Source organism: Oncorhynchus kisutch, linkage group LG5 (assembly GCF_002021735.2).
Source record: "Oncorhynchus kisutch isolate 150728-3 linkage group LG5, Okis_V2, whole genome shotgun sequence".
Lineage (NCBI taxonomy): Eukaryota > Metazoa > Chordata > Actinopteri > Salmoniformes > Salmonidae > Oncorhynchus > Oncorhynchus kisutch.
This window is the reverse complement of record NC_034178.2, coordinates 50,992,530-51,019,493: the sequence shown is the minus strand read 5'-3', so window position 1 is coordinate 51,019,493 and position 26,964 is coordinate 50,992,530. Positions and strand designations below refer to the sequence as shown.

At 42.2% G+C, this 26,964-nt stretch overlaps 1 protein-coding gene across 3 annotated transcripts in view; it reads right to left on the bottom strand.

The window, feature by feature from the left end:
• The window catches only part of LOC109875924 (LIM domain and actin-binding protein 1), a 41,365-nt gene extending 21,452 nt beyond the window's left edge, over positions 1-19,913 (bottom strand). For 2 of the 3 annotated variants that reach the window (XM_031825302.1, XM_031825303.1), the window contains exons 1-3: positions 19,615-19,913; positions 10,875-11,005; positions 5,673-5,718 (exon numbers count right to left, since the gene is read on the bottom strand). In XM_031825302.1, the coding sequence (XP_031681162.1) occupies positions 5,673-5,718; positions 10,875-10,999 (171 nt within the window). In that variant the 5' untranslated portion in view covers positions 11,000-11,005; positions 19,615-19,913. Of the gene's footprint in view, positions 1-5,672; positions 5,719-10,874; positions 11,006-17,298; positions 17,467-19,614 lie in introns of those variants that run through there. The other variant, XM_031825301.1, reaches the window with a different exon arrangement.
• Between the last annotated feature and the right edge of the window lie 7,051 nt (positions 19,914-26,964).

The following is a 26,964-nucleotide window of genomic DNA, read 5'->3' as shown; positions in this document are numbered from 1 at the left end:
TCCATCATGCTGGAAAAGGCATTGTTCGTCACCAAACTGTTCCTGGGTGGTTGGGAGAAGTTGCTCTTGGAGGATGTGTTGGTACCATTCTTTATTCATGGCTGTGTTCTTAGGCAAAATTGTGAGTGAGCCCACTCCCTTGGCTGAGAAGCAACCCCACCCATGAATGGTCTCAGGATGCTTTACCGTTGGCATGACACAGGACTGATGCTAGCGCTCACCTCGTCTTCTCCGGACAAGCTTTTTCTGGATGCCCCAAACAAATCGGAAAGTGGATTCATCAGAGAAAATGACTTTACCCCAGTCCTCAGCAGTCCAATCCCTGTACCTTTTGCAGAATATCACTCTGTCCCCGATTTTTTTCCGGGAGAGATGTGGCTTCTTTGCTGCCCTTCTTGACACCAGGCCACTCTCCAAAAGTCTTTGCCTCACTGTGCATGCAGATGCACTCACACCTGCCTGCTGCCATTCCTGAGCAAGCTCTGTACTGGTAGTGCCCCGATTCCGCAGCTGAATCAACTTTAGGAGACGGTCCTGGCGCTTGCTGGACTTTCTTGGGCGCCCTGAAGCCTTCTTCACAATAATAGAACCGCTCTCCATGAAGTTCTTGATGATCCGATAAAATGGTTGATTTAGGTGCAATCTTACTGGCAGCAATATCCTTGCCTGTGAAGCCTTTTTTTGTGCAAAGCAATGATGACGGCAAGAGTTTCCTTGCAGGTAACCATGTTTGACAGAGAAAGAACAATGATTCCAAGCACCACCCTACTTTTGAAGCTTCCAGTCTGTTATTCGAACTCAATCAGCATGACAGAGTGATCTCCAGCCTTGTCCTTGTCAACACTCACACCTGTGTTAACGAGAGAATCACTGACATGTCAGCTGGTCCTTTGGTGGCAGGGCTGAAATGCAGTGGAAATGTTTTTGGGGGATTCAGTTCATTTGCATGGCAAAGAGGGACCTTGCAATTAATTGCAATTCATCTGATCACTCTTCATAACATTCTGGAGTATATACAAATTACCATCATACAAACTGAGGCAGCAGACTTTGTGAAAATTAATATTTGTGTTATTCTCAAACATTTTGCCTACGACTGTATACAGAATGGTGTCATCTGCGTAGAAGTGGATCAGAGAATCACCAGTAGCAAGAGCGACATCATTGATATATATTGAGAAAAGAGTCGGCCCGAGAATTGAACCCTGTGGCACCCCCATAGACTGCCAAAGGTCCAGAAAACAGGCCCTCCGATTTGACACACTGAACTCTGAGAAGTAGTTGGTTTAACCAGGCAAGGCAGTGATTTGAGAAGCCAAGGCTATTGAGTCTGCCAATAAGAATGCAGTGATTGACAGAGTCGAAGGCCTTGGCCAGGTCGATGAAGATGGCTGCACAGTACTCTCTCTTATCGATGGCGGTTATGATATCATTTAGGACCTTGAGCGTGGCTGAGGTGCACCCATGACCAGCTCAGAAACCAGATTGCATAGTGGAGAAGGTATGGTGGGATTCGAAGTTGGTCGGTGATCTGTTTATTAACTTGGCTTTCGTGGATTTTTAGAAAGGCAGGGCAAGATGGCTATAGGTCTATAACAGTTTGGGTCTAGTGTCTCCCCTTTGAAGAAGGGGATGACCGCGGCAGCATTCCAATCTTTGGGGGATCTCAGACGATACAAAAGAGGTTGAATAGGCTTGTAATAGGGGTTGCAACAATTTCGGCAGATCATTTTAGAAAGAGAGGGTACAAATTGTCTAGCCCAGCTGATTTGTAGGGATACAGATTTTACAGCTCTTTCAGAACATCAGCTGTCTGGCTTTGGGTGAAGGAGAATCGGGGGGAGGCAAGTTGCTGCAGGGTGTGCTGAGATGTTGGCCAGGGTAGATTTATCGGTGGTGACAGTGTTTCCTAGCCTCAGTGAAGTGGGCAGCTGGTTGGAGGTGCTCTTATTCTCCATGGACTTTACAGTGTCCCAAAACTTTTTGGAATTAGTGATACAGGAAGAACATTTCTGTTAGGAAAGCTAAGGCTAGCTTTTTCAAACTGACTGAGTATATTGGTTCCTGACTTGCCTGAAAAGTTGCATATCGCGTGGGCTATTCAATGCTAATGCAGAACGCCACAGGATGTTTTTGTGCTGGTCAAGGGCAGTCAAGTCTGGGGGAACCAAGGGCTATCTATATCTGTTCTTATTTCTACATTAATTGGATGGGGCATGCTTATTTAAGATGGAGAGGAAAGCACTTTTAAAAGAGCAACCAGGCATCCTCTACTGACAGGATGAGGTCAATATCCTTCCAGGATACCAGGGCCTGGTCGATTAGAAAGGCCTGCTCGCTGAAGTGTTTTAGGGAGCATTTTACAGTGATGAAGGGTGGTCGTTTGACTGCGGACCCATTACGCATGCAGGCAATGAGGCAGTGATCGCTGAGATCCTGGTTGAAGACAGCAGAGGTGTATTTAGAGGGCAAATTGGTCAGGATGATATCTAAGAGGGTGCCCATGGTTACGGATTTAGGGTTGTACATGGTAGGTTCCGTGATAATTTGTGTGAGATTGAGGGCATCTAGCTTAGATTGTAGGACGGCCGGGGTGTTAAGCATATCTCAGTTTAGGTCACCTAACAATACGAACTCTGAAGATATATGGGGGGCGATCAATTCACATATATATATATATATATATATATATATATATATATTTTTTTTACCTTTATTTTACTAGGCAAGTCAGTTAAGAACAAATTCTTATTTTCAATGACGGCCTAGGAACAGTGGGTTAACTGCCTGTTCAAGGGAAGAACGACAGATTTTGTACCTTGTCAGCTCGGGGATTTGAACTTGCAACCTTTCGGTTACTAGTCCAATGCTCTAACCACTAGGCTACACTGCCGCCAGGGCACAGCTGGGGGCTGAAGGGGGTCTATAACAAGCGGCAAAGGTGAGAGACTTGTTTCTGGAAAGGTGGATTTTTTATAATAGAAGCTCGAATTGTTTGGGTACAGACCTGGATAGTATGACAGAAGTCAGTAGATGGCAACTCCGCCCCCTTTGGCAGTTCTATCTTGTCGGAAAATGTTAGTTAGGGATGGAAATTTCAGGATTTTTGGTGGCCTTCCTAAGCCAGGATTTAGATACGGCTAGGACATGCGAGTTGGCGGAGTGTGCTAAAGTAGTGAACAAAACAAACTTAGGGAGGAGGCTTCTGATGTTAACATGCATGAAACCAATGCTTTTACGGTTACAGAAGTCAACAAATAAGAGTGCCTGGGGAATGGGAGTGATGCTGGGGGCTGCAGGGCCTGGGTTAACCACTACATCACCAGAGGAACAGATGATGAGTAGGATAAGAGTACGGCTAAAGGCTAAAAGAACTGGTTCAGAACAGAGTAAAAGGAGCAGGTTTCTGGGTGCGGAAGAATAGATGCAAGGCATAATGTACAGACAAAGGTATGGTAGGATGTGAGTACAGTGGAGGTAAGCCTGGGCATTGAGTGATGATGGGAGAGGTTTTGTCTCTGGAGGCACCATTTAAGCCAGGTGTGGTCACCGCATGCGTGTGGGGTGGAACAAAGGGGCTAGCTAAGGCATATTGAGCAGGGCTGGAGGTTCTACAGTGAAATAAGACAAATCATTGACCAAAACAGCAATAGACAAGGCATATTGACATTAGGGAGAGGCAGAGAGGCAATTGTAGGCGAGTGATCATAGGGTCCAGTGAGTAGCTAGTCAAGCTGGAGGCACAGCGATTCAGACAGCTAGCAGGCCGGGGCTAGCAGGCTCCAGGCTAACTGGTGCTTGCGTCGGGACAGAGACGTTAGCCAGGAGTAGCCACTCGGATAGCAGCTAGCTACCTGCGATGATCCAGAGTAAAGGTTCAGAGCTTGCAGTAGGAACCTGGAGAAGTGGTAGAGAAAAGGAGTCCGATATACTCTGGGTTGATATCGCGCTGTGCAGACTGCCAGGAATTGACCGGGCTGAGGCTGGCAGATGTCCGAGTTAACGGTGAAGACCGCTAGCAGTGGCTATCTGACTACTAGCTAGCTTGCTGGTTCCGGTTCTAAAGTATTTAAAAAAATAGCAAATCTATACCACATTGGGTGATGACAGTGTTGTTGTACAAAACCAAACTCTTCACCTTTGTCCTCAAGAAGACAGTGTAAACTACAACACATTATGTTGTTCTGTTTAACCTATGGAGCCATCTCGGTCAGTGACAGTCAGGTTCCTGGTAGAAGCGGCTAATTTCCGCCATTACTGCTACTGAACACACACACACTTACATCCAGGTCAGAACCCAAACTGTGACTCAATATGACTGACTCAGCAGCAGGGAGGACCACATATTGAGAGTGCAGTAATCAACCATGATAGCTCTTAGGGAGTGGAACATTCATTCCCCTGTAAAACGATCATTAACTTCTGTGTGTATTTTGCAGTTAGAAAACATAATAGATGTCATTAAGAATAAATAATAATACCTGTAATTACATACAGAACAATTACTGATAATGTCACAGTTGAATGGGGGGGGGGGGGGGGGGTTGAGATTCCACATCACACACAGTCAACATAATATTAGGAAGACTACAGGAGGCTCCTTACAGTTTATTTGTGGACCACCATGCCATCTCAGAGTCTCATGTTAAATTGTTTTAGTCCCATGTAAATCTGTCAGTTCCAAATGTACAGGTAATCCTTCATTATGACATCACTGCTGTTTTACCTGGAAAAACGCAAGGACGGAACAATGTCTGAAAAGTTACAACTCCTGACCCCTATGCTCCATACCGCAACACAGAGGACTGCCTTTCAGGTATCTCAGAAAGCAGAGACCTCTCTTCCTTCTTCCATGGAAAATGTACAGCCCACCTTTGACACCAGTGTTGCCTGCCTGCCTCTCGGTGCGCACACACACACACACACACACAAACAATTGTGCTGACTGGACCTGTTTAACTCAGCACAGACAGGAAGGAACAGCATGCACCACACAGTAAGAGCAGTGTGTGTGTGGCTCTGAATGACTAAGAAAGGACCTTGTGTTTAAACAATGTTTGTCTTCAACTACTTGAGCCTCTCCACAATGTTGTGTCACACAGGGCAACTCCTGTGTTACAATCTAGGTCCACATTAACTGGCATCTAGGTAACCAATGATCAGAATACATTCCTCATCTATCAGCCATTGGAAAATGGTAGTTACCTTGCACTCCTGCATGACATCGGCTGATCACTTATTCCCTGTTCCCTTGTCCACTTCTCCAGCACTGCCCAACAGATAAAGACAACTATCCCAAGAGGGAATTATTTTGGGATTAGTAGACTGAGTCAGGATTAGGGTCATGACTGCCAGCCCATCACAATAAGTGACCAGGCAGAGCTAGGTTTGGACTCCGTGTGTATTCCTCAGCCGGGGTGAGGATAATACTGTGTGTGTGTGGGAGGTAGCTTTTGAAAAGGCCCACTAAAAAGGAGGCAGACATTTTACAATGTGAATGATAAAGTGCTTTATCCTATTTACTCACTGTCAAGCATAAGTAGCCTAAGCAGAGAAGAGAGCACAAAACCACTCTGGCATACACACTTGAGCATATAGTGACATATAATGACATCACATCCTGTAATTCCATGAGTGGACCTTCTGTTGGGGATCTGAATGGAGATACTCACTGCTTTCTTCTTCTCTGCATTAGACTCCTCAGCAGCTCTCTGGTACCTGTGGGAGAGAGAATCAACATTGACCTCTGCTGATCAAGAGAAGAGGTGCACACAAAGTGGACCAAAGCATTTCCAACAGTGGCATTATACTGGGAATGGAAGTTTGCATTGGTGTTGAATCAATAATATCCTCAGAGGTTTTGCAGGTCTGAAGAGACAAGGTAGGTGAGCAAGAAATATAAAAAGGGTTTATTGAGGCTTCTATCATTTTTCTGACACAAATCCATTTTGTTCTGGATCTGCACACTGAAGGGTTAGGGACTAACGGTCTAGTGGCCATCTAGACTGAGCTATATTCACCTCCCAATGACATAACCCTTCATTAAGTTTCTCCTTTTCTTAACTCATACAGTTGTACTTTCAGTCTGCTGCCAATACGATGAATGGCGACTGGAATATCAAGATTGTGGTGAGGTAACATCTACTTTGCATAGCAACAGAAGAAAAGGACGTGTAAATATTTTATTAGGATCCTCATTAGCTGTTGCCAAGGAAGCAGCTACTCTAAACATTGTGTGTTATACAAATTTACATTACAAACAATGTGTGGGTGTAGAGTGTGTGTTATAGAATGTGTGTGTGTGTAAGTAAGAGTGTGCGCGCACGTGCGTGTGTTTCTCTTCACAGTCCGCATTGTACCGTGAGGTGGTTTAATCTTTTATTTTATTTTTAATCAGATTTTACTACTAACTTGAGTTACCTAAAGTGGAAGAGAGTTCCATGTAGTCATGGCTCTATTTAGTGCAGTATCCATTTCCTAGCCTCTGTTCTGGACTTAGGGAATGAAGAGTCCTCTGGTGGTATGTCTTGAGGGGTATGTATGAATGTTTGAGTTGTGTGTTAACCAATTGAACAGACAGTTCTGTACTTTTTACAGATCAACATCTCTCACAAAGACCAGTATTGATGCAGTCAATCAGTCCTCTACTTTGAGCCAGGAGAGATTGATAAGCATGTTGTTGATATTAGCCCCGTGTACATTTAAGGGCCAGACATGCTGCTCTGTTCTGGGCCAATTGTAATTAGCCTATGTCCCTTATATACAGCGCCTTCAGAAAGTATTCATACCCCTTGACTTATTCCACAACTTGTTACAGCCCAAATTCAAAAAGGATTCAAATAGATTCTCACCCATCTACACACAATACCCCATAATGACATCACAATACCCCATAATGACAAAGTGAAGACATGTTTTTAGACAGGTTTGCCAATTTATTGAAAACGAAATACAGAAATTGTATTTACATAAGTATTCACACCCCTGAGTCAATACTTTGGAGAAGCACCTTTGGCGACAATTATATCTTTGAGTTGTCTTGGGTATGTCTGTATCAGCTTTGCTCATCTGGATTTTCTCCCAGTCTTCATTGCAGATTTTCTCAAGCTTCGGCTGGGCCACTCAAGGACTTTCACATTCTTGTTCTGAACCCATTCCAGCGTTGCTTTGGCTGTATGCTTGGGTTAATGTCCTGTTGGAATGTAAATCTTCATCCCAGTCTAATTTGCACTCTGAAGCAGGTTCTCGTCGAGGATTTGCCTGTATTTGGCTCCATTCATTGTTTCCTCTAGCCTTACCAGTCTCCCAGTCCCTGGCTCTGAAAAGCATCCCTCATAGCATGGTGGTGGCAGCATCATGCTATTGGGGATGCTTTTCAGGGATGGTGTGAGATGGGTGATGAGCTGTGCCTGGTTAATCCAGACATAGCGCTTTGCTTTCAGGCCAAATAGTAAAATGTTTGTCTCAGACCACAGAACCTCATCCCCATATTGTTATTTTTTTGCTCCTTTGCACCCCAGTATCTCTACTTGCACATTCATCACTCCTGTGTTTAATTGCTAAATTGTAATTACTATTTATTGCCTTACCTCCCTAATCTTACCTCATTTGCACACTCTGTACATTGTAGACAAATAGTAAAGACATCAAAACTATGAAATAACACATATAGAATCATGTAGTAACCAAAGAAGATTCTTCAAAGTAGCCAGCCTTTGCCTTGATGACAGCTTTGCACTCTTAGTATTCTCTCAACCAGCTTCACCTGGAATGCTGCTGCTAATCTCTGTTTATCATATATGCATAGTCACTTAAACTATACATTCATGTACATACTACCTCAATTGTGCCGACCAACCAGTGCTCCCGCACATTGGCTAACCGGGCTATCTGCATTATGTCCCACCCACCAATCCCTCTTTTACGCTACTGCTACTCTCTGTTCATCATATATGCATAGTCACTTTAACCATATCTACATGTACATACTACCTCAAAATCAGCCTGACTAACCGTGTCTGTATGTAGCCTCGCTACTGAATAAATCCCGTCTTTTTACCTACCAATTGTTCACCTAATACCTTTTCAGCACTATTGGTTAGAGCCTGTAATTAAGTATTTCACTAAGGTCTACAATACCTGGCTGTACTCAGGGCATGTGACAAAAACTTTGATTTGATTTCAATTAACAGGTGTGCCTTGTTAAAAGTTCATTTGTGGAATTTCTTTCCTTCTAATGTGTTTGAGACAATCAGTTTTCTTGTGGCGAGGTAGGGTTGGTATACAGAAGATTGCTCTTTTACCAAATAGGGCTAAGCTGTGTTCGAATACTCATGCTAACCGCACTAACTGTACTATTTGTGATGTTAATTGAGTATATAGTTTGCTTATTGGTCATGGTATGGATATAGTTAGTAAAATGTCCAGATGTCGTACTAAATTCGGCAAAATATGAAGTATACACACAGGACACTTTCAGTACTTTAGGGCCCATAATACAATTCTTCAGGAAATGGGTGTGGCTTCACATTGTTTTCAGATTTGAAGAAATTATGCAGCCAAAGCACAATGAGAGCAGATACAAATTCATTGTTTTAACTAATTATGACAAATGTTAAGAAAATGTTGATCAATGTAATAAAGAAATTACTTTTCAAATAAGTTACCTTACACGTTATGTTGCCTGACAATTTGTTAGCTACGCTGTCCTTACAAACCACATAGCATATTATTACAGCAGTATGTACAGGTGTTAGCTCCATAACTTCATTGGCTACTTATACGTCAGACTTGCCAGTATATTAACTATAGGCTAACTACCTACCCAACGTTTATTGACTTGATTATTTCCATCAATCTTAGCTAAATTGTATAGTCGTTGTGCGTTCTCATTCAGGTGCTTTCTTAAATTCGCTCTGGCTATCTACTCCGATTTCAGAGCACCCTGGTCTGAGTGTACCAGAGCACAGAATAATGAATTTTCAAGTGCTCAACACCTGTTGAATATGGCCGGTGTCAGTAAACGTCAGCAAAAAAGCATAATTCAATTGTTGCCAGCAGCACAGTTACAGTCACCAATGCTCTGGATAACATGAAAACTGCCTAACCAGCTCTGCTAGGGCAAGTACATGATCAGAGTAGTCTCATTTGTGTCTGGAAGTAGCTAGCAAGCTAGCCAACGTTAGCTTGGGTCCCTGACTGCTGTTGTAAGGTCAGAATGCTCATCCAGTGTGCACTCCGATAGCGAAACACTCTGAATTTACAAAACGGACAATTCGACAACGCTCTGAATTTATGAGTGCACTCTGGCACTCCAGATTGAATTTAAGAACACACCCAAAGTCATAAAATTTGTCACACTAACTAGCTAGCAAGAGGTTGCACAGCAACAACTTCAGGTAGACAGGTGAAGAGCTAGTACGCTCAACTGATAGTATACTGTAAATGAATGGGATCCTAAAATAAACTAATAGTATATACTCATTAAATATGTAGTATAGAGTATGTTAGTTAGTATTGGTATTCGAATACAGCTCAAGTCAATATTATGGCAAGAAGAGCTCAAATAAGCAAAGAGAAACGACAATCCATCAGTACTTTAAGACATGAAGGTCAGTCAATCTGAAAAGTTTCTTCAAATGCAGTCGCAAAAACCATCAAGCGCTATGATGAAACTGGCTCTCATGAGGACCACCACAGGTCAGGAAGAACCAGAGTTACCTCTACTGCAGAGGATAAGTTCATTAGAGTTACCAGCCTCAGATTGCAGCCCAAATAAATGCTTCAGAGTTCAAGTAACATACACATCTCAACATCAACTGTTCTGGGGAGACTGTGAATCAGGCCTTCATGGTCGAATTGCTGCAAAGAAACCACTACTAAAAGGGACACCAATAAGAAGAGACTTGCTTGGGCCAAGAAACACGAGCAAAGAAAATTAGACAGGTGGAAGTGGAAATCTGTCCTTTGGTCCGATTAATCCAAATTAGATTTTTGGTTCCAACCGCCGTGTCTTTGTGAGACACAGAGTAGGTGAACGGATGACCTCCGCATGTGTGGTTCCCACTGTGAAGCATGGAGGTGGTGGTGTTCTGATGTGGGGGTGCTTTGCTGGTGACACTGTCCGTTTTTTTATTTAGAATTCAAGGCACACTTAACCAGCATGGCTACCACAGCATTCAGCAGTGATACACTATCCCATCTGGTTTGCGCTTAGTGGGACTATAATTTGTTTTTCAACAGGCCAATGACCCAAATCACACCTCCAGGCTGTGTAAAGGCTATTTGACCAAGAAGGAGAGTGATGCATCAGATGACCTGGCCTCCACAATCACCCAACCTCAACCCAATTGAGATGGTTTGGGGTGAGTTGGACCGCAGAGTGAAGGAAAAGCAGCCAACAAGTGCTCAGCATATGTGGGAACTCCTTCAAGACTGTTGGAAAAGCATTCCAGGTGACTATCTCATGAAACTGGTTGAGAGAATGCCAAGAGTGTGCAAAGCTGTCATCACGGCAAAGAGTGGCTACTTTGAGGAATAAAAAATATAAAATATATTTTGATTTGTTTTACACTGTTTTGGTCAGTACATGATTCCATGTGTTATTTCACAGTTGGGGACTTAAATACCCCCCAAATATTTTTTTTCTTCTTAAAACTGCATTGTTGGTTAAGGCTAAGGGCTTGTAAGTAAGCATTTCACTGTAAGGGCTACACCTGTTGTACTCGCCGCATGTGACAAATAACATTTAATTTGAGATGGAGGATTCCGTAATCCCTACAGACAGATGTGAGTTTGGTAAGATGCATTTGGAAGATAAGTGTCTACTGTTCATTCAGACAGAAGTATCTTTAGTAGAGTTGTGTGTCACTCACTTGGAGAAGCGCTCTGCGATGGCGTTGGTCTTGCCTCGCGTGCTGACCAATGAGAGCTCCCTGGCAGTGACGCGTAAAGACTGCGACGCCCACGACCTTCGGCTGAACGAACTTCCACCTTCCATCTCTGCCTAGAATCACACACACACTAGTAGTTAATGATAGAATAAAAGTGTAGACAATTTCAGTTCTACATTTAGTATATGTAAAAAAGAAAAAGAAAATCCTCCAATACCCATCATATAGGAATTCACTAATACAGTGTAGTATCATACAGACAGCCAGGAGAGCCTGGGTTCAACAACCCACACTGATGCTGTTGGATGACACCATTCTGCGGTGAGCAAACATTTTACTGTGACATCACCCAGCCGTTTGTCCATGGTGTGCACCATTACCTCACTGCTTATTAATTAACATAGACAACACAGGCAGACACTTTAATTGAAGGGTATTGGAAAAACATATGTTAAGAACTTTCATATCAACTTGTGTATGGTTAACAAACTTGCATAAAGTTCTGTATTTTTGTGTTGGGTGTCATGTATAGGGCCAGAAGTTTTTCCTGAGGACATGACCATACCAGGTAGCCTGTAAGTAGGGTCCAAAGTTTTTCATGCAATTTATATGTAGTAGGCTAGAATAGCAGGAAATTGGCTTAGAAATGCAAAAATTGCTCTACACCGCCATGACGGGGGCCATTAGAATTCAGCCATGCAAACCGCACCCCTTGCCCCACCCCCTACTGCGCCCACCCCCTACTGCGCCCACCCCCTACTGCGCCCACCCCCTACTGCGCCCACCCCCTACTGCGCCCACCACCTAAGCTCCTTTTTGATCCAGAAAAAAACCCACACACAGGATTGTTGCATGATTACAGGAGCAAGAAGAAACTAACTCTGCCATCACGATCAAGCGAACAAGTTCAGACACTGCATGTGCTACTTGACTGCGGGACTGGTACACAATAGACATCAGCAACAATGCTGTCATTGTGTGAATCAGAGCATATCATCATCATCATCATCATCATCATCATCATCATCTGGCTGAGACAGACAGGAGGTTCTGAGAAGATAAATCAGCACCCCGACTGCCACTTATCTCTGCCTGATCTTTATAAGCAACAATTATAGAAGGCCAGAGTATAACATATAGGACATATAGGACACACACAGGCAATAGTTAGTTACTATAGTTGCTGTGCTCCCGACAGACACGTACACATTAAAAAGCAGTCTGTAACGCAGCTGGTAAGCCAGTAAAATAGTCATTTGTCTGGAAGGTAGAAATGTCAAAAGCACGTGACACACGTTATAAATGGAACCACCTTTGTTACACTGCATGATGTGTATTCGTACAGTCGTTTTCAGATCAATTAAATGTCAATAGGCTAACTCTAATACAGCCATAAGAGTGTATGGACAATGCCCTTTCATTAAGGTGTACTTTGCAGGTATTACATTATTGTTACCTGACAAAGACACAGAGGACTTTGAACTGAACGTTACAGCTGGTTTTGTATTGACACAGCACACACAAACATACACATGCAAACAACCAGCACTACTAGACAGTGACCATGACGCATGACCAAATCCAAAAGAATCTCCAACACTTCCTGTCCACAAACCATGGGATCCAGGAAAGGAATCATCTAAGCCACTGAGATGGCAGCCAAGTTCACAAAGAGAGAGACATCACATTAACTTCTCATAAAGACAGTATTTAACATGGCCACAGGGATAGTTTTAAAGTTGGCCTTGCATATCTGTCATATTTCATGAGAAAACGCTAAGAAAAATCAGCCAACGCTTAAACCTTAGCTTAAGTGGATATTGGTTGAAACCCTGAGGTACTGTGTGTCTCAGAGGCAACGCAACATATTCATGTGCATCAGGACAGCTCAGGAAGCCAGACAGGCAGGGGACATTCCAATGGAATTCCTCCGAAAACGTCCTCAGCCTTTCCTCCAAGCTAAGCGGAGTAAAAAACTAACTCACAGTAGAAACCAAGATGCAAGGCTTGAAGAACTAGAGTAGCAGGAAATATTCAGCTACTCCTGGAGGAGAATGGAAGTTGAAAGAAAACACATTTATTATGCGTTTCATCACTGAAGCCTTTAGGGGGATGCTTTTCTATTAAATTTCCATTGTACTTATATCAATTATATGTGCAAGCTAAGCCATCTCCTGCCGTTGTGACCTTGAGCAAGTCCCTTAACCCCCCTATAACTGCTCCAGGAGCACTGCACTGTTGCTGCCCTCAGCCCAAACCAGTGCATATTGTAGTGCATTTTGACTGCAAACTTGGGACAGGATGTCCGAAATAACTTTTGAACCCTTAAGTGACATTGACAGATCCTGTGGATGCACCTTTTCCTGAGCAATCGTTATCGTATTTCAGTGAACTAGGCCTCTATGTCAAGCGTCTGTACCCCCCCATCCCAAAAAATACAAATATGCACTTTCCAACTAGCACTGATCTCGCTGTTAACTACTTTGTTGAGGGAAAACGTACTTGCTACGATTGTAATATGTTGTCTCACCTAGCTATCATAAGACGAATGCACTAACTCATGTAAGCCGCGTCTGCTTAATGACTAAAATGCCAATTCAAAGCACAAAGGCCTTTGAACCCTCACTTTCATCGCGTTTTCCCTAGAAATGCTGCATCCACAACAAACCCAGATATGGAACACAACACAGGATCAGTCTATTGCGCAATATAGCCATTTCATCATCAGCGCCTTGAGTGACATGAAGGTACAATCAGTCCTGAACAGCTCAATGCAGAGACGGTTGTTTATACGTTGCTATTCTCCACCTTCCCTGAATACATTTAGGGAATATGTTTTTAAAAAACGAAGATGTAAAGTTTTTTAAATGTAAAATATTTATTTATTTATTTATTTTTACTTTGCAGCCAAGTAAATTCCAGGGACAATAATAACAGCCATGTTAAAATGTCAGGATAACATTGACTGCACCAACTGACAGATCTAGGGCAGAGGATATAGCCTAATTTAAAGTGCTCTTTTATGTCATATCAAACATACTAGACAGGTAACACCTGAGACAAACCAGTCTGTTACTCTATGCAAACTGATTTGCAGATAATGTCACTGTATGTAATTAAACAAAGTACCATGAGGTGTAAAAACTAGTTAAAGTCTGGCTCCAAAACAATCTGAACAAAGAGTCATTAAACACAAAATCATTGTAGATAAACTAGCAGGTGAGTCAGAGACCAGGGTTTTTTCCTGGATCAAAAAGGGTCTTAGGTGGTGGGCGTGGCAGAATGAGAGATGAACTTGACATTTTAAAGCTAATTTCCTGCATTTCTACATATTTTGCCATGCAGCGGAGAGAAAAAAATGTAGCAGTTTCAAAGGAATTCACACTAAATTCATTCCGCTACTCTGTCATTTGCTTTATACTTTAGTCAGACTGACATCATTGAAGTTGTTTGTGGTGACAAGGGCCGTTGTATAAAGTCGTAGGCGATTGGACCATATCAGAGTATCAAAGCCATGACAAATTTTCAAACCTCCGCTTTAACCATGTGTGTTCTGGCTACTCAGATCCAGATTCATTGTAGAGAAAAAAATGAATGTCGAGAGAAAATGTTGCAGTTTTAAAGAACATTTCCTGCAATTCTATGCATTTTCTTTTGCTCAAATAAACTCAACAAAAAAAGAAACGTCGCTTTTTCAGGACCCTGTCTTTCAAAAATAATTCATAAACAATTTGTAAACACTGTTTCCCATGCTTGTTCAATGAACCATACACAATTAATGAACATGCACCTGTGGAATGGTTGTTAAGACACTAACAGCTTACAGACGGTAGGCAATTAAGGTCACAGTTATGAAAACTTAGGACACTAAAGAGGCCATTCTACTGACTCAGAAAACCACCAAAAGAAACATGCCCAGGGTCCCTGCTCATCTGCGTGAATGTGCCTTAGGCATGCTGCAAGGAGGGCACGAGGACTGCAGATGTGGCCAGGGCAATAAATTGCAGTGAGACGCCCAAGACAGCGCTACAGGGAGACAGGACGGACAGCTGATCATCCTCCGTGGCAGACCATGTGTAACAACACCTGCACAGGATCAGTACATACGAACTTCACACCTGCGGGACAGGTACAGGATGGCAACAACAACTGCCCGAGTTACACCAGGAACGCACAATCCCTCCATCAGTGCTCAGACTGTCCGCAATAAGCTGAGAGAAGCTGGACTGAAGGCTTGTAGGCCTGTTGTAAGGCAGGTCCTACCCGGCAACAACGTCACCTATGGGCACAAACCCACCGTCGCTGGACCAGAAAGGACTGGCAAAAAGTGCTCTTCACTGACGAGTCGCGCTTTTGTCTCACCAGAGGTGATGGTCGGATTTGCATTTATCGTCGAAGGAATGAGCGTTACACAGAGGCCTGTACTTTGGAGCGGGATCGATTTGGAGGTGGAGGGTCTGTCATGGTCTGGGGCGGTGTGTCACAGCATCATCGGACTAAGCTTTTTGTCATTGCAGGCAATCTCAACGCTGTGCATTACAGGGAAGACATCCTCCTCCCTCATGTGGTACCCTTCCTGCAGGCTCATCCTCACATGACCCTCCAGCATGACAATGCCACCGGCCATACGGCTCGTTCTGTGTGATTTCCTGCAAGACAGGAATGTCTGTGTTCTGCCTTGGCCAGCGAAGAGCCCGGATCTCAATCCCATTGAGCATGTCTGGGACCTGTTGGATCGGAGGGTCCCCCCAAATCTCCCCAGAATTGTCCAGGAACTTTCAGGTGCCTTGGTGGAAGAGTGGGGTAACATCTCACAGCAAGAACAGGCAAATCTGGTGTAGTCCATGAGGAGGAGATGCACTGCAGTACTTAATGCAGCTGGTGGCCACACCAGATACTGTTACTTATGATTTTGACCCCCCCTTTGTTCAGGGACACATTATTCCATTTATTTTAGTCACGTCTGTGGAACTTGTTCAGTTTGTCTCAGTTGTTGAATCTTATGTTCATACAAATATTTACACATGTTAAAGTTCACTGAAAATAAACGCATTTGACAGTGAGAGAACCTTTGTTTTTTCTGGGTTTAGTACCAAAAACAATACTGTTGAATGTATTGTTTTGGAATGTTTTATTCTCCTACTGTCTAGCTTTTATTTAGGTGATTGTTTGTTAAAATATGTGGGTCCATAATTTTTTATACATACTGTACATTTGGAAAGTATTCAGACTCCTTGACTTTTTCCATATTTTGTTACATTACAGCTTTATTCTAAAATAGATAAAATTCTCAATATACACACAATACCCCATGATGACAACGTTTGCAAATGTCTTAAAAATAAAACTGAAATACCTTATTTACGTAAGTATTCAGACCCTTTGCTATGAGACTCGAATTTGAGCTCAGGTGCATCCTGTTTCCATTGATCATCCTTGAGATGTTTCTACAACTTGATTTGAGTCCAACTGTGATGAATTCAATCAATTGGACATGATTTGGAAAGGCACACAACTGTCTATATCAAGGTCCTACAGTTGACAGTGCATGTCAGAGCAAAACCCAAGCCATGAGGTCGCCGGGACTGTCCATAAGAGGTCCGAGACAGGATTGTGTCGAGGCACAGATCTGGGGAAGGGTACCAAAAAAATGTCTGCAGCATTGAAGGTCCCCAAGAATACAGTGGCCTCCATCATTCTTAAATGGAAGAAGTTTGGAACCACCAAGACTCTTCATAGAGCTGGCCACCCAGCAAAACACACAATACCCCATAATGACAAGGCAAAAACAGGTTTTTAGAATGAGCTCAACTTAGTGTCTGAATACCTATGTAAATATTTATATAACACCTTTGCAAACATTTCTAACATCCCATTTTCACTTAGTCAATCATGGGTATTGGGTGTTTTTTTTAATCCATTTTAGAATAAGGCTGTAACGTAACAAAATGTGGAAAAAGTCAAGGGGCCTTAATATGTTCCGAAGGCACTGTGTGTAGATCGATAGAGAGAAACATTGTTCAGACTTAGGCAAGCCAACAAAAAAAAAGGATTTCAATGTCAAAAAAATACCTGGACTCTGAAACACAGATCTCTCCTTCATGGCTGACTTGGCACCTCTCAGATTAAGGTACTGATCAGGTGTCAACCCTGTGTGTTTAGACAATAGCCTACATATGGTAGAAAAACATTCACATCCATGACATGGATACTGTTGGACTAGCCTTACTACACTAACAGTGGGAGTTACGGTCAATAGTACGAGAACAGATCATTATTATTTGAGATATGCGATCGATATAAAACAGACACACAGTTACAAACAATGGCACAAAGGGAGTGGTAACTTAATTTCTCCCCAAAACATTTGAGTTAACTGTGACACACCTGCAGACATGAAACTCACCTTTTTTAATAGAGTCTAGTTTTTCCTGGTATCTTCGATGTAAAATTGTCTCATCTATTATTTTAAAGCACTTCAGTTTCGGTTCAGCATGTAATTTCAGAACTTCCGATGTGTCATACTCCACTGGTGAAACCTTGCGATACCTGACACTGTGTGTGCAATGTCTCTAATGTGTAAGAGTTTAAGGGGCGGAGTGCGGAGAAAAGTATCATGAGAGCGGAGGAAGCAGGTCATGTGATTCCCTGCACCAATGACCTTGGATTGCATTTCTCCTGCCAGGTACATTGTCTGTGTGTCTTCAGCAGAATTTCTAGGAAATAGCCTATACAACTCCCTGCTCTAAAGTTAAAAGCATTTTAACAACCTGGTGAAAAACTCAAAACTGATCTAAATGATGTGATTCTATGTCATAACTTGATCCCCCTTCATGAGTGTGGTAAAGAAGGGGAGGTGGTAGTTACAACAAAGGACAGAAAGAAAGCTGGAGGAATGAGTTGAAGAGAAAGGAGGAGAGAGAGAGGGAGAGGAGAAAAGAACAGAACCAGAAGCTCAGGTTTCTCTGCGTTGTTTGAAAGGGGACCTGGAGACACCGAGACGTCCCCAGGGGCCTTCGTGGTGCTGTAGCTGGCTCTCAATACACTCCACACATTCTAACCACTACTAACCATTGCCTCACACCTGGAGGTGAGCACGCGCTTTGTCTGATTTTTTTTAAAATGTTTATTAAACGTCAACAAAATAAAAACAATACACAAACGTTTCACTAGGGCAGTTTCTCTATGACTTATTGTAGCAATGTATAATCAGAATAACCTTTATTCACCAAGTACATTTGAATTTAACAGGAATTTGACCTGGTAAAATGGATCTGCCACAATAAACATAATATACAGACAGACGTTGTATAAACAATGAATTTACACTAATAATATATAACTTACACTATAACACTAAATGCAAAACCACAGGCTACACTGTAAATCTATAACTACACTATAAATTGGTGAGTCAGAAATGGACAACTGAATCATAATGTAAGTTTCTGTGTCTCTATTAATAAACAGACTTCACGAGCATGTCAGAGTTAAGGACATTACTCATTTTGCTAAAGAAATATATATATATATATATATATATATATAGAATTCTGCCCAGCACCTGACCCAGTGAGATCTGTGTGTAGCCTATTTTCTCTTCAATTTATACAGGAAAGTCCCCTAGTTTGTCAATGTTGATCTGTCAACAATGAGAAAAGGGATCAATTATGGTTACCATCATCAATGCATTCCACTGAGTCACCGTCACATTACCACCTGGCTGCCTCCTCTGTGGTCTACCCTGTCTATTTGCAGAGAGAGAAGGATGATAAGGTGACATGGTCTGACAGTGTTTTCTAAGACTCTGAGCTGTGCCATTTCCAAGAAGACAGAGAGAACTGTATAAATAGTGCCATTAAATGAGCATAGAGATTCATTCAAATGGCCACATGGTGCGATCAAGGTACAAAGATGGACAGTCGGCATTGTGTGCTGGCTGACTGCTGGCACTGAGGTGAATACCAATGTAGACCCCTCAATTCTCCAGGGACAGCCAATGAATACCCAGCTTGTAATACTCAGCAGCGGTTTGAATAGAATATAGCCTGGCTGTCAGGCCAACAGGTAACCTACTCTGAGAAGCCCAAGTCAACAAAATGGCTGTGCTGAGTATTAAACTAATAGTTCACTCAAATCTTTTTTTTTTATGTTTTGAAAATGTAAGTGGTCTAGATGAGTCCATGTCTCACATGCCATCTGTTGTACAGATCTAAGTATATTCCTCAACCCTCCCCAGGCACCATCAACAAAGATTCCATTAGATGGTGTCTATCTTTCCCCTTCATTTGGGTTTGAGGAATATACAGTGCCTTGCGAAAGTATTCGGCCCCCTAAAACATCTGGTCATGCACTTGCAAAAGTGGCATCAGCAGGAAGGAGTGGTCCAATATGCATTATTACCACAATAATCAAGTAACCATAAGCTTACTGTATCCAAGTATAATGCATTGTGTCTCCAGTCCTCCACATAGGGAATACCCTCAAATGGGTTGGCCAACTCCCATCACCTCCCTGCAACCTCCATAAGTAATAATGGTGCAAAATTGGCAACACCTGTGAAATTGGCAAGCATTTTACCCTTGGCTACAGCAAATTCACCATGTGCAAACCACTGCCTAAACTAGCATAGCTTAACACACATTTAGACTACTTTTATTAAAAAGTCAAATGTACATTGTATTATAATAACTGGATATATCAACACAAGCTCATAACAAACCTCTTGAAACTTTTCTTCGGCCTTACGTTTCTGATGTTGCCAACAACAGCTCCTCCGACAGTCCCACAGGTGCACAATAGAAAGAGGGGCGTTGGTTGTCGTCTGCTAACGTTAGTGTCTGAGATTTTAACTACATTTTTAAACGAACATAATTAACATGATTTGTTTAAATGTCTTGCTGCTAAACCAATACGTTTCATATAGCTAATGTAAGTGGCTTTGGCTAATTACACTCACAATGATTAGTCTTTTTTTCTCGTGCGCTCCTCAAAGTATGTATGCTACCGCGTAATGTACTGCCACCGCGATATTACTCACGAGCGCATTATTGCAAAGTGCGCTCAGTAAACCACGCCCCAGGCATGTTGTTCATACATTGGAACACATTTTATTTTTAATATGGAGATAGGCCTCACATTTTAACAGTGGTGAAAACTATTAAAGTACAAACATTTAAAACAACTACTTAAATCGTAAAAAAAAATATATATATTTTTGACTATTTTACTTTTACTTCACTACATTCCTAAAGATGATGTACTTTTGACTCAATACATTTTCCATGACACCCAAAAGTACTCCTAATATTTTGAATGCTTAGGACAGGAAATTGGTTCAATTTATGCACTTATCAAGAGAACATCCCTGGTCATCCCATGGCAGACTCACTAAAAACACATGCTTATTTTGTCACTAAAAACACATGCTTATTTTGTCAATTATGACTGAGTGTTGGAGTGTGCCCCCTGACTATCCCTAAATAAAAATAATCTGCCATCTGGTTTGCTTAATTTATGGATGTGAAATGATTCATACTTTTACTTTTGATAGTTAAGTATATTTTAACAATTACATTTACTTTGGATACTTAAGAATATTTAAAACCAAATACTTTTAGACTTTTAGTCAAGTAGTATTTACTGGGTGACTTTCACCTCTACTTGAGTCCTTTTATATTACTTTTACTCAAGTATGACAATTGGGTACTATTTCCACCACTGCATTTTACACTGCTAATGTGTTTGAAACATGCGTAGACTATTGCAGTTCATTTTGAATTTGACTTAATAATAAAAATATATTTGAGTAGCAAGCAGGCAAACGAGTTCCAGACAGTTCACAATACAAAATGTTCTGCCTGAGGGGGGCGTTGTGTACTAGCTACCTGGTTTGACATTAAATTCACATTACTGTTATTAACCCTTGTACAATGTGTGTAGAGACAAAATGTGAGACACAATTTGAGACATTTTTGCAAATGAATAAAATAAAATAAAAAATGAAATTTAACATTTACTTAAGTATTCAGACCCTTTACTCAGTAGCACAAACTCCAAAAAGTTCTGGGACACTGTAAAGTCCATGGAGAATAAGAACACCTCCTCCCAGCTGCCCACTGCACTGAGGCTAGGAAAAACTGTCACCACCGATAAATCTGCGATAATTGAGAATTTCAATAAGCATTTTTCTACGGCTGGCCAAGCTTTCCACCTGGCTACCCATACCCTGGTTAACAGCCCCGCGCCCACAGCAACTTATCCAAGCCTCCCCCATTTCTCCTTCACCCAAATCCAGATAGCTGATGTTCTGAAAGAGCTGCAAAATCTGGACCCCTAAAAATAAGCCAGGATAGACAATCTGGACCCTCTCTTTCTAAAATTATCCACCAACATTTTTGCAACCCCTATTACTAGCCTGTTCAACCTCTCTTTCGTATAGTCTGAGATACCTAAAGATTGGAAAGCTGCCACGGTCATCCCCCATCTTCAAAGGGACCTAAACTGCCACAGACCTATATCTATCCTACCCTGCCTTTCTATGGTCTTCGAATGGGTGCACCTCAGCCACGCTCAAGGTTCTAAATGACATCATAACCGCCATCGATAAGAGACAAGGACTAGGACAAAAAGGCTTCTCAACAGTTTTTACCCCCAAGCCATAAGACTCCTGAACAGGTAACCAAATGGTTACCCAGACTATTTGCATTGTTCAACTTGCATCATTCAACTGTAAGGTCTAAACGACATCATAACCGCCATCGATAAGAGACAAGGACTAGGACAAAAAGGTTTCTCAACAGTTTTTTACCCCCAAGCCATAAGACTCCTGAACAGGTAACCAAATGGTTACCTGGACTATTTGCATTGTTCAACTGTAAGGTCTACCTGTTGTATTTTAATTTTACCTTTATTTAACTAGGCAAGTCAGTTAATAACAAATTCTTATTTTCAATGACGGCCTAGGAACAGTGGGTTAACTGCCTGTTCAGGGGCAGAACGACAGATTTGTACCTCGGGGATATGAACTTGCAACCTTTCGGTTACTAGTCCAACGCTCTAACCACTAGGCTACCCTGCCACCCCATCTTGTATACTTCTGGCCCTTCTTTGGATATTGTGTTAACTAACCTCCAGACGAGCGTCAATGCCAGACAACTCTCCTTCCGTGGCCTCCAACTGCTCTTAAATGCAAGTAAAACTAAATGTATGCTCTTCAACCGATCGCTGCCCACACCTGCCCGCCCGTCCATCCAACATCACTACTCTGGACGGTTCTGACTTAGAATATGTGGACAACTACAAATACCTACAGTAGGTGTCTGGTTAGACTGTAAACTCTCCTTCCAGACTCACATTAAGCATCTCCAATCCAAAATTAAATCTAGAATTGGCTTTCAATTTCGCAACAAAGCATCCTTCACTCATGCTGCCAAACATACCCTCGTAAAACTAACTATCCTACCGATCCTTGACTTCGGCGGTGTCATTTACAAAAAATTTACAAAATAGCCTCCAACACTCTACTCAGCAGTCTATCACAGTGCCATCCGTTTTGTCACCAAAGTCCCATATACTACCCACCACTGCAGCCTGTATGCTCTCGTTGGCTGGACCTCGCTTCATATTTTGTCGCCAAACCCACTGGCTCCAGATCATCTATAAGTCTTTGCTAGGTGAAGCCCCGCCTTATCACAGTTCACTGGTCACCATAACAGCACCCACCCGTAGCGTGCACTCCGGCAGGTATATTTCACTGGTCACCCCCAAAGCCAATTCCCCCTTCGGCCACTTTTCCTTCCAGTTCTCTACTGCCAATGATTGGAACGAACTGCAAAAATCACTGAAGCTGGAGACTCATATCTCCCCCACTAGCTTTACTGCACCTGTACATAGGCCATCTGAAAATAGCCCAACCAACTACTTCATCCCCACACTGTTATTTATTTTATTTATTTTGCTCCTTTGCAACTCAGTATCTCTACTTGCACACTCATCTTCTGCACATCTATCACTCCAGTGTTTAATTGCTATATTGTAATTATTTAGCCACTATGGCCTATTTATTGCCTTACCTCCCTTATCCTACCTAATTTGCACACACTGTATATAGACTTTTCTATTGTATTATTGACTGTATGTTTGTTTATTCCATGTATAACTCTGTGTTGTTGTTTGTGTAGCACTGCTTTGCTTTATCTTGGCCAAGCCACAGTTGTAAATGACAACTTGTTCTCAACTAGCCTACCTGGTTAAATAAAGGTGAAATAAAAATACATTTAAAAAAGTGTTTTTTTGAAGCACATTTGGCAGCGATTACAGCCTTGAGTCTTCTTGGCACACCTGTATTTGGGGAGTTTCTCCCATTCTTCTCTGCAGATCCTCTCAAGCTCGGTCAGGTTGGATGGGGAGCGTTGCTGCACAGCTATTTTCAGGTCTCCAGAGATCTTAGATCGCGTTCAAGTCCGGGCTCTGGCTGGGCCATTCAAGGACAATCAGAGACTTGTCCCGAAGCCACTTCTGCGTTGTGTTGGGTGTTTGCTTAGGGTCATTGTCCTGTTGGAATTGTGAGCCTTCGCCCCAGTCTGAGGTCCTGAGCACTCTGGAGTAGGTTTTCAAGAAGGACCTCTCTGTACTTTGCTCCATTCACCTTTGCCTTGATCCTGACAAGTCTCCCAGTCCCTGCCGCTGAAAAACATCCCCACAGCATGATGCTGCCACCACCATACTTCACCGTAGGGATAGTGCCAGGTTTCCTCCAGATGCGACGCTTGGCATTCAGGCCAAACAGTTCAATCTTGGTTCAATTCATTCAATTTCATCAGACCAGAGAATCTTGCGTCTCATGGTCGGAGTGCTTTAGGTGCCTTTTGGAAAATCCAATTTGGCTGATTGGTGTTGTGCTGCAGAGATGGTTGTCCTTCTGGAAGGTTCTCCCATCTCCACAGAGGATCTCTGGAGCTCTGTAAGAGTGACCATCGATTCTTGGTCACCTCTCTGACCAAGGCCCTTCTCCCCCGATTGGCTGAGCAGCCAGCTCTAGGAAGAGTCTTAGTGCTTCCAAACTTCTTCCATTTAAGAATGATGGAGGCCACTGTGTTCTTGGGTACCTTCAATGCTGCAACATTTTTTGGTACCCTTCCCCAGATCTGTGCCTCGACACAATCCTGTCTCGGAGCTCTACAGACAATTCCTTCGACCTCATGACTTGGTTTTTGCTCTGACATGCACTGTCAAATGTGGGACCTTATGTAGACAGTTGTGTGCCTTTCCAAATCATGTCCAATCAATTGAATCAAGTTGTAGAAACATCTCAAGCATGATCAATGGAAACAGGATGCACCTGAGCTCAATTTCGAATCTCATAGGAAAGGGTCTGAATATTTATGTAAATACGGTATTTCTGTTTTTTATTTTTAACAAATTTGCTAACATTTCTATTTCTGTTTTCGATTTGTCATTATTATTGATGAGGACATTTTGTATTTCATCAATAAAAAAAAAAGGCTGTAACGTACCAATATGTGGAAAAGGTCAAGAGGTCTGAATACTTTCTGAATGCACTGCACACCGCTGCTATTGTCTATCCTGTTGCCTGGTCACTTTATCCCTACCTATATGTACAGTAGATAGCTTCCTCAATTAACTTGTACCCCTGTACACCGACTCGGGACTGGTACTCCCTATATATAGCCATGTTATTTCTTGTTGTTATTCACTGTATTTATTCCTCATGTCATTATTTCCATTATTTTTATCTTTACCTCTGCATTGCTGGAAAAGGACCTGTAACTAAGGATTTCACTGTTAGTCTACCCCTGTTGTTTACGAAGCACACAAAGTGACACAATCTGCACCCAGCGAGCAGTTGTTGGGGGTTAACTGCCTTGATTACGGCAGAACAGCAGATTTTTCAACCTTGCCAGCTCAGGGATTCAAACCAACGACCATTCAGTTACTGGCCCAATGCTCTTAACCACTAGGCTACTTATGTGTGAGCCATATTCTGCCAGTGCAATAGTGGTCGGTGATCATAAACAGATTAATATACAGTCTAAGATTAACTAAAACAGCCTTATAGATATTGAGTTATGATAGGCAGGGTCCAACTGATTCTGCATTGCTTTTCAGTTGGAATTGACTTTGATAAGAGTAGTAGTAGTAGTATACACTGAGTGTACAAAAAATTAGCAACACATGCTCTTTCCATGATATAGACTGACCAGGTGAATCTAGGGAAAGCTATGTTCCCTTATTGATGTCACGTGTTAATTCACTTCAATCAATGTAGATGAAGGGGAGGAGACAGGATAGTAGATGCCAGGCGCACTGGTTTGAGTGTATCAAGAACTGCAACGCTGTTGGGTTTTTTCACACTCAACAGTTTCCCGTGTGTATCAAGAATGGTCCACGACCCAAAGGACATCCAGACAACTTGACACAACTGTGGGAAGAATTGGATCCAGACAACTTGACACAACTGTGGAATGCTGTCTACCTTGCTGATATACTGTGCGTTATTTAAGCAATAAGGCACGAGGGGGTGTCGTATATGGCCAATATTCCATGGCTATGAGCTGTTCTTTCGCATTATTGCTTAAATAACGTACGGTATATCAGCAAGGTAGAATTCAATGTCTATCGTTGATTCTTACATGTACTATTGAGATGATTTTGAAAGCAAAAGTCGAATTGAAAACATTATGGTCATTATGAACATCGAATTCAACAATAGCAAGCTGGTTGATGGGTTGGGTTATCTAAATGAGTAAATCTGCAAATCTGTTTGTTTGGTTACCAAGGCAACTAATGTAGCTATCTATTAAACTTGCATTTCTAGCAGAAAATGAGTTAAATTATAGCCATGGTATAAAAGGGATAATCAACTCGGGGCTCTATGCGTCCTCTTGAAAATAATGCAACACTGTGGAAGGTGAGTTCCACTCTGCTAGCACGTCGTGGAACACACCTTCTACGTCGTTCATTATTTTCCATAGAACGCTTAGCGTTATCCCATCGTTGATTAACCCTTCCATAAAGTCTTTATCCAATAGTTATTTTGTATCTCCAAGTTCTAGGTCCAAAAGGTTTCTTAATTTAACAGCTTCTACCCCCAAGCCATAAGACTCCTGAACAGCTAATCAAATGGCTACTGTTGATGAATAGGTATATGAGAAACGAGACCAAGTCGAGACGCTGGACAAGGCGGATACGGTATAGTAAAGGCCGTTTATTCAGGAGTAATGATATCTGGCAAAACGTGCACGGCACCATTCGTCCAGTTCTTATGGAACTATCGGAAAAAGAGACCGGACACATATCGGACAGTTCATTTTATACATTGAAATAGGTAGATTCTGGTAGTCCTGGCTTCTGGTAGGTTGCTTGTAGATGATAGACAGTCTCCTCCAGCCTGGTGTCAGTATCCCATTGGTTCTCGACAGAGTTATTTGTCTTTGGAGCCCATCCAGAAGGGGAGGGGCTGCGTGTGTGTGTGTGTGTGTGTGTGTGTGTGTGTGTGTGTGTGTATGTGTGTGCGTTCCTGTCTTGGCAAGTCTGTGTGTCCTTTCAGTGAGTGTGTGTGTGAGAGATATCCTGTATGGGCCCTACCATGTTTTACTGTGAAAATACGTTGCTATGTGTTGTCTCAGTTATAGCAATGCAATAGCAGTAAGCTGGTCATTTGCATAGGAAATAGCACTTCATTACACTACCCAGACTATTTACATTGTCCCCACCCCCCATTTTTACACTGCTGCTACTCTGTGTTTATTATCTATGCATAGTCACTTTAACTCTACCTACATGTACATATTACCTCAATTACCTCGACTAACCGGTACCCCCATCACATTGGCTCTGTACAAGAACCCCCTGTAGTATATAGCCTCACTATTGTTATTTTACTGCTGCTCTTTATTTATTTATACTTTGATTTTCTATTTTTTACTTAACACTTGTTTTTCTTAAAACTGCATTGTTGGTTAAGGGCTTGCAAGTAAGCATTTCACTGTAAGGTCTACTACACCTGTTGTATTGGGCGCATGTCACAAATAAGATTTGATTTATTATG